At 48.6% G+C, this 8,277-nt stretch overlaps 1 protein-coding gene across 2 annotated transcripts; it reads left to right on the forward strand.

Annotated features, from left to right (window-relative positions):
• Positions 1-623: 623 nt before the first annotated feature.
• EEF1AKMT4 (EEF1A lysine methyltransferase 4) lies at positions 624-8,147 on the forward strand. 2 transcript variants are annotated; one of them, XM_084874232.1, is made up of 3 exons: positions 624-887; positions 6,925-7,208; positions 7,691-8,147. In XM_084874232.1, the coding sequence occupies exons 1-3, from the start codon at positions 692-694 to the stop codon at positions 7,976-7,978; spliced, it is 768 nt and encodes a 255-aa protein (XP_084730358.1). In that variant the 5' UTR covers positions 624-691; the 3' UTR covers positions 7,979-8,147. The 2 variants fall into 2 exon arrangements, with proteins under 2 accessions (XP_084730358.1, XP_084730359.1); XM_084874233.1 differs by lacking the exon at positions 624-887 and adding an exon at positions 901-1,508.
• Positions 8,148-8,277: the final 130 nt, after the last annotated feature.

The following is an 8,277-nucleotide window of genomic DNA, read 5'->3' on the forward strand; positions in this document are numbered from 1 at the left end:
GTCCTAACCGAGTTGCCCGCGTCCTTATTTCCTACACTAAAATGTACTCCTTCTACATCGGTCTCTCCTGATGGACTGCACGTTCCCTACGAGCAGGAATGGTCTTACTCTTCCGTATATACTTACCCCTGGGTACCCAGGAGCTCAGATGGATGGAATATTTGCCCAGAAAAACAACACCCCTGCCCGTGCCCTCCCCTTCCCCCGTCTCCGCCCCAGTCCTGCCATCCCTCCCGGCCCAGTCTAACACTTCGCCGGTGTTGATCATATCTGTGTTCATGCCTGTGTCTACGCACCCCTCCTGCCACCCCTCAGAGCCTTCCGGGTGCTCAAAAAGGGGAAGAAACGGACCTTTCATTAATATTTCACATTTAATGTAAGAAGCCGGCCAAATTGAAAATATGAGAAGGGACCGTGATGAACCAGAGTGAGTCTGACACTACTACGAGTGTGGTTCTCCGATGTGAGAAGTACAGCCGGAAGCTTCAGAGTCTAGACAGCCGGAAGATTCTTCGCTGCGCGCTCAGCCGAGGGCGGAAGTTCCACGTGTTTATGTTGGGCAACCTCAATTGGGGGCGGGGACTCTGAGGCCACGCCCCCAATGCAGGACCGTCCAACCGGCTTCGCAGGGGAGCCAAGCCCCGCCCTAAAGGTGCCGGCCGCCTGCCCTACAGGCCCCGCGGCGGCAAACATGGCCACTCCCGGGGCCCCCGAGCCCCGGCCGGAGTTACCCGAGCACAACTCCGGGTACCGAGAGGTCCAGTACTGGGACCAGCGCTACCGGGATGCGGCCGACTCTGCCCCCTACGAGTGGTTCGGGGACTTCTCCTCATTCCGGGCCCTCCTAGAACCGGAGCTGCGGCCCGAGGACCGTATCCTGGTGTTAGGTGGGTAGTCCCGGCGCTGCCCAGCCCAGCCCGGCCCAGGCGGAGCTGACTGGACCGGCTCCGCCTCGGCGCCTCTGTCCGCTGGCCTCGCGTCTGTCCGCCCCTGACTGAGGATGCCCAGGTCAGGAGCCAAGATCCAGTATCTTCAGAATCTGGAGTCAGGGCAAACGGAAGTCCAGAGTCAGGTCCCTGTCCCCCCTCTCCAACTCGGCAATCTCTCTGAGCTTGGGCGCGGTAGGTGGCCCGGGGCCCTGTTCCTCGCCCTCGGGAGGCAGCCGCCAGCACTGGAGAGCTCGGAGGATCTAGTAAGTCCCTATGCTGGTTGGCTCTAGGACTTAGGAAGGGTCGTAAACCCGTCCTAAGCTTCGGAGTCGCTTCTAGAAATGGAACTGCGAGCTCCCGTCGGATAAGGCACGTGCAGGAATCCCGAGCACAGTGCATACCGCCTTTCGGTCTGCGCCAATGGGCACCGCGAGCTGTTGTCACCTGGAGGGAGTTGCCACTTTCCAAACTCGAAAACTCGGTGTTATTCCCCGCTGGCAGTGATGAGGACAGCGCCCTCTGAGGTCAGAGGGGATATTGCCACCGAGATTGGTGAGATTCGAGGAAAAAGTACTATCGGTAGGTTGCAAGATGGGGCTTTGTCCCAGTGCCAGCCTTGGGGAGGGGGGTGTTAGAGACGTTTGATTGAGCAACGGGATTCCTTCCAATTATAGTTTTTATTTTGGTATTTGTAAAAGCATTTATATGCTTAAGTGAAATATTTCATGTGCTCGCTTCGGCGGCACTATACTAAAATGGACAATACAGAGATTAGCATGGCCCCTGTGCAAGGATGACTCGAAAATTCGTGAAGTGTTCCATATTAAAAAAAGGAAAGAAAAGAAGTATTTCATATACATGTCATCTGGAATACAGTATATGAAAGTTATAAATGATAAATCTAATATGTATGTGCATACCATTCTCAGTTTGAAAAACAGAATATTCCTAGGACTAAAAGCAGGTATAACCTAGTGCTTAAGAACCTGGACCCTGGAGGCAGCTAATTCTGTTGGAATCTAGGCTCATGTAATCTTAGCTGTGGAATAATGGGCAAAATCATGGAATCTTAACCATGTAGTCCTGGAAAAAAATACTTAAATTTCTGTGCCTCCATTTCACAGCCTTAAAAATAAAAAGAGATTACTTATTTAGTGGGTTTTTAAGATGATTGAATGAGTATGAAAGATACCCAAAACAATGCCTGGTAAAATTAAAGGCCCATGTATATTCAAGGTTTTCTGTGTAGTCCTTCCAAACCCCTTAACCTCCAGAAGTAAGGACTCGAATTTTATGCTTTTAAGCCATTACATTTATGTATAGATTTACCATAGATCTGATTTTTTTTAAACTTTAGTGTGCATCTAAATCACCTGGAAAGCTGGACCCCCTCCAGGGTCAGTCTAAGGTGGATCCTAGGAGTCTGTAGTTTCAGCAAGCTCACAGCGGATTCTCATGCTGAGAATAACACTGCCTTACAATCTCCTATACTGGAAGGGGAGAAAAATATTCTTTTCTGGAGAGGGGAGAAAAGTCTAAAAATAAAAAAGGAAAACTTCCCAGGCATTATTCCCAAGATCTAAAGAGAGGACCCAGTCAGACCTGCGTGGCTCAGTGGTTGAGCATCAACCTATGAAGGAGGAAGTCCCAGTTTCATTCTTGGTCAGGGCACGTGCCAAGGTTTTGGGCTCAACCCCCAGGGGGCATGCAGAAGCCAGCTGATCACTGATGATTCTCATCATTGATCTCTCTCTCTCTCTCTCTCTCTCTCTCTCTCTCTCCCCCTCTCTCCTTCTCTCCCTCTCCCTTCCTCTCTGAAAACAATAAAAATATACTTAAAGAATAAATAAATAAAAAGAGGACCCACAACTTGGGAAGTACCTATGTTACATTCTACTTTAACAAACAAGCTGAGCACCTGGTAGGTGCTAGGGAATGTGCTGGGTGGGCCCTTTCTAACCTAATATTTATGACAACCCTGAGAAGTGAGTAATAAGTATTACTAGACTTACTGTAAATCAGGGGTCAGTACTGTTTCTGAAAATGGCCAAATAGTAAATATTTGGGCTTTGTGGGCTATACAGTTTCTGTGACAACTAGTCAGCACTGATGTTTAGTAGAAAAGCAGCCACAGACAGTACATAAGTGAATGAGAACAGCTGTATTCCAAGAAAATTTTATTTACCAAAACAGGTGGCAAACTGAGTTTGGTATTCCCTGCTGCAGGTCATTGTCTCAGGTTGGGTCCAGAAAGAAATCCTAAGATTACGATTCATCTCCTAGTGCTTTGTTAGGGATGTGCTCCCGAAGCAATCAGCCAGAGAGTGAGTGAATAGGGAAGGGAAGAGACCAAGCAGGGCCGAAACCGGTTTGGCTCGATGATAGAGCGTCGGCTTGGGGACTGAAGGGTCCTGGGTTCGATTCCGGTCAAGGGCATGTACCTTGGTTGCGGGCATATCCCCAGTAGGGGGTGTGCAAGAGGCAGCTGATCGATGACTCTGTCATCGATGTTTCTAACTCTATATCTCCCTTCCTCTCTGTAAAAAATCAATAAAATATATTTTTTTAAAAAGGGAAGAGACCAAGCAGGATTGTGATCACAGGTAAAAGTTTCCCTGAGAGTAGTTTCAGCCTGAAGAGTCACAGATGCAAACTGTCAGAATCAAGCACACACCAAAACCTAGAGGTACTTCAAGCGGATCTGATCAGAGCACTGACAGTGTCCACAGTTGTCACGTAGCAAATAGATGGTGAAGTAAGGGTGCCATCTGACTCCAGAGCTTCTGCTGTTGCACCATGCCTATGGGCATAGAGAGACATCTAGAACTCAGTTACAACTGATAAAATGATTAAAGATGGAATGTCACAACTGAAGGTGAGTGGACCTTCTGAAAACCGGAAACAGTTTTGCATAGTGGTTTAAGAGCTCTGATTCTGGCGTGAAACAGGCCTAGATCCAAATTCTACCCTGTTTCCCCGAAAATAAGACAGTGTCTTATATTATTTTTTTCTCCCAGAGTTGCGCTAGGTCTTATTTTCAGGGGATGTCTTATCTTTCCATGCGCTAGGTCTTATTTTCGGAGGATGTCTTATTTTTGGGGAAACACTGTAACTCTACCACTGGATGATGTGACCGTGGGAAGTTTCTTACATACTTTGGGCAGCCTCAGTTTTCCCATCTAGAAAATGGTAATGATACTAACAGTTATCTTCTCTGTGAAGGTAGTATGAAGATAAACTGAGATAATGCTTAGAAATGCTTAGCATAGGGCCCAGTGTTCAATGACTATTAGCCATCATCATCATTATTAAAAGTGGGAGTTAGAGGAACAGTTTATCACAAACCACTCAGATGACACAGAGTACCCTGCCTGAGGACTTGTGTATCTGGTCCCTATGGCTAGAATATCCTCGTAACAGATGAATGCATATGGCTGTCCTAGCTTTGCCATCATTATATAATACATCTCTGATTCTACATGTTCCATAGGAATCTTATCATAATTTCGCTTCAATTTGTATTTTCTATATATAGAGAAGGGACTGACCAGGGGATTGACTGTCAAGTCCCCATGGTGGCTATTTTTCTTTTTATAAATTAGTGAATTGGCATTCTGGTTTACCCCTCATTCTCTTGGTGCTGGGATAGCATCCACATAGCTCCGGACTCCTATGTAATGGGTTCGTGGAGCTGCCTCAGTTTTCCAGGCTCTACTTCTCTAAGGCTCCACCTCGGGAGGCAGGGACCTTCCCAAACCCCATCTTAGTTGCTAGCTCCAAATCACTGAGGCAGCAGGATCAGAAATCACTGCTTTGTAAGCATGACTGGCCCTGTGGTCAGATTTTGTTCTTCCTTCATCTTCAGTGAAGTTCTCTTGGGATATACCATTCCTTTACGGAGCAGGATAAAGTAAGGATATTTGCCAGCTTCTGTGGCTCTGGTTGAGTGTCAACCAAGGAACCCAGAGGTCACTGGTTCAATTCCCAATCAGGGCACATGCCAGGGTTGTGGGCTCAGTCCCCAGTAGGGTGCATGCAGGAGGCAGCAGATCAGTGTTTCTCACATTGATGCTTCTCTCTCTCCCTCTCCCTTCCTCTCTCTGTAAAAAACAAAAAACAAAAACATTTAAAAGAAAAGGGGAGAGGGATATTTGGGTTTGTCTGTTGTTGGGCAGAGCTCTGTAGGCATGAAGTCAAGTGTAGGGTGGTAAAGGGTTTGTGGGCCAGAGAACCCAGTGGGGTAACAGCCTGAACTGAGGTAGGGTCTTTTGTTCAGCCACTCTCACCTCCCATCCCATGTTGTGTATCTACTAGAGCTTGCTGTAAGGAAGCACACATTAATTTTTTTTCAGGTGAGACAGTAGTCTGCTTGAGCCTGGGGCCTGAGAAAGAACACAGGAAAGGTCAGCTGAGGACCAGTTAGCATCCTCTGGGTGTCTGATCTGGTACCAAGCCCTGCTAGATTAGGGCTATCCCCACAGCTGATCCTATGATCCTCTTAGAGACAAATGGGGATTAAAGGTAATCTAATCCCAAAAGCTGGGCATCCCCATGTGGGGCCAACAAGAGCTGTCATCCAGCCCTGGTCTCAGGCTGAGACTGACCACAAGAGGGCCTGGAAGAAGCCAACAGATCTTTGAAGAAAATCCATGGGTCCACATCCATGCTTCTAACCTCCACCTGTTCTTTTAAGGACCTCGTCCTCTTTGGGACTGCTTTTCAGGCACTTCCCACCAGTATTACGATTCTTCAAGACTGATTGGTTGTCAGCTTCCCTGCAACCCTTGCCCAACTTCCTGATGTGGGGACAGGGATCATCTTTTTTTTTTATAATATATTTTATTGATTTTTTACAGAGAAGAAGAGATAGGGATAGTTAGAAACATCGATGAGGGAGAATCATCGATCAGCTGCCCCCTGCCCACCCCCTACTGGGGATGTGCCTGCAACCAATGTACATGCCCTTGACTGGAATGGAACCCGGGACCTTTCAGTCTGCAGGCCGACGCTCTATCCACTGAGCCAAACCAGTTTCAGCAACAGGGATCATCTTATGTGCTCCCACAGCCTGTCCCTATTGAAACACTCATCACATTACGTGGCAATTGCCTGATTACACATCTGTTCCTCCCACCAAAGCATGAGCTCCTTAAGGTCAGGGACTCTTACTCAGTAGAATACAATATGTAAGGAATTATAAGGGATCAGCTCCAACGTGTCCCCACCTGGTTTCCCCTTCACTTGTTAATAAAATAGGAAAATGATCCCTAACCTGAAGTTTTCCCAGAGGTTCTCTGGGAGGTCCAGTATTAGGGTAATATTAATATCCTAATGATAATGCTATGAACCTAATGATGCCAATATTTTCCCATTCTGAGTCTGAGAAAACAGGCTCAGAATTGAGTGAATTGCCAAGGCAGTGTGACAAGGAGTATCAGAACCCAGATCTTTGAACTCCTACGTTCAGAGCTTCTTCATCTGTTTTAGTTCTTAAAATTCAGTGCAGCTTCTCCTGCAGGCAGGCTAGGTCTTGTTATCTTCCTTTTTCTAAATAGGAAACCCAAGTTCCTAATTCACACATCTAGGAATGATAGAGCCAGGATATGTGCCCACGTCTGCCTGACTCCGAGCCTCATGCTCTTTTCTGTACGGTGCTGCTTCTTTCTCAGCACAGGAGGGTTTGGGCTGTTGGAAAATGGGCCAAGAGTGGATGGATAATTGGGGAGGGGAGAATCAAAGCTAACTTATCTTACTCAGCTGGTGTGGCTCAGTGGTTGAGCGTCAACCTATGAACCAGGAGGTCACGGTTCAGTCCCAGGTGGGGCACATGCCCAGGTTGTAGGCTCGATGCTCTGTGTAGGACATGCAGGAGGCAGCCAATCAATGATTCTCATTGATGTTTCTCTCCCTCCCTCTCCGAAATCAATAATAATATATATGTGGAAAAAAATAAAAGGTAACCTAGCTTTTTTGCTACCCACCTTTTCCCACCCAGGATGTGGAAACAGTGCCCTGAGCTACCAGCTGTACCTTGGGGGCTTCCCTGCTGTGACCAGTGTGGATTACTCATCAGTAGTGGTGGACGCCATGCGGGCTCGCTACGCTCATGTGCCCACGCTGCGCTGGGAGACCATGGACGTACGGGCACTGGGCTTTCCCAATGGTTCCTTCGATGTGGTGCTCGAGAAGGGCACACTGGATGCCCTGTTGGCTGGAGAACGGGATCCCTGGACTGTGTCCGCTGAAGGTGTCCACACCGTGGACCAGGTGCTGAGTGAGGTGAGAGAGCAACAAGAGAGGAGGGCAGACCAAGAAGTGGAGCTGAGGGGTGGAAGTTTCAGGAGATTGGATGGACTTAGAAGCCTGAGGAGGCATTTTCATGACTGTGGTTACCTGAATGAAGGGGAGAGCTACACTGGTCAAGATTATAGGAGACTGGAGTGGCCAAGTTCACAGAGCTGATGGTTGGCTACTGGGATGCCGTAGGGATGGCATAGTAGCCAGGTTCCAGATAGGTAATAGACTGGGAGGGTGGGCAATTGGCAGGAAAGCAGTGTCCCCTGGCTTGACATCACTCCCGTGCTCCTACCTGTCTAGAATATAGCCCTGCCCCATAGAATGACCAGGGACACAGAAGGAGGCTCAATTTGCCATGGAGAGCTGGATGCAGGGTAGTATCTGGGAGGTCAACTGGGACAATACTGACCTTTGAGAACCTGAAGATGGACTCCTCACCAATGGCTTCTCTGTTTGCCTTGCAGGTGAGCAGAGTGCTGGTCCCTGGAGGCCGGTTCGTCTCGCTGACCTCTGCTGCCCCCCATTTTCGGACTAGACACTATGCCCAGTCCCGTTATGGCTGGTCCCTAAGGCATGCAACCTATGGCAACGGTTTCCACTTCCATCTCTACGTCATGCACAAGGGCAAAGAGCTTAGCGTGGCCCAGCTGGCTCTGGGGACCCAGATCTTCTCATCCCCCAAACCTCCCACCTCACCCTGCTTTCTCCAGGACTCAGATCACGAGGACTTCCTTAGTGCCATTGAGCTGTGAGGCCAGAAGCATGGTCCTTCTGCCCTGGACTCCTCAAGTTGTAATTCCTGACTCAGGGCTTAGGGTTGGGTCCAAGGTGCGCACATCCCAGGGGCCTGAGGCCTAAGATAGAGCTGATGAAAGCAACCCCACATGAAACAATATAGCCCAGGCTAAGTTACATCTCAAATCACAGGTTTCTGGCTTCCTTCTTGGGTTTCTCAGATCTCTCCTGGGCTCCCCAACTTCCTCTCCCACCATGCTGAATCCACCACAGCCCCTCTGCTTGCCAGCCAGACGCAGAGACCTGCATCCCTGGG

The sequence above is a fragment of the Pipistrellus hanaki genome, assembly GCF_964339955.1.
Source record: "Pipistrellus hanaki genome assembly, chromosome: 2".
NCBI classification, from domain to species: domain Eukaryota; kingdom Metazoa; phylum Chordata; class Mammalia; order Chiroptera; family Vespertilionidae; genus Pipistrellus; species Pipistrellus hanaki.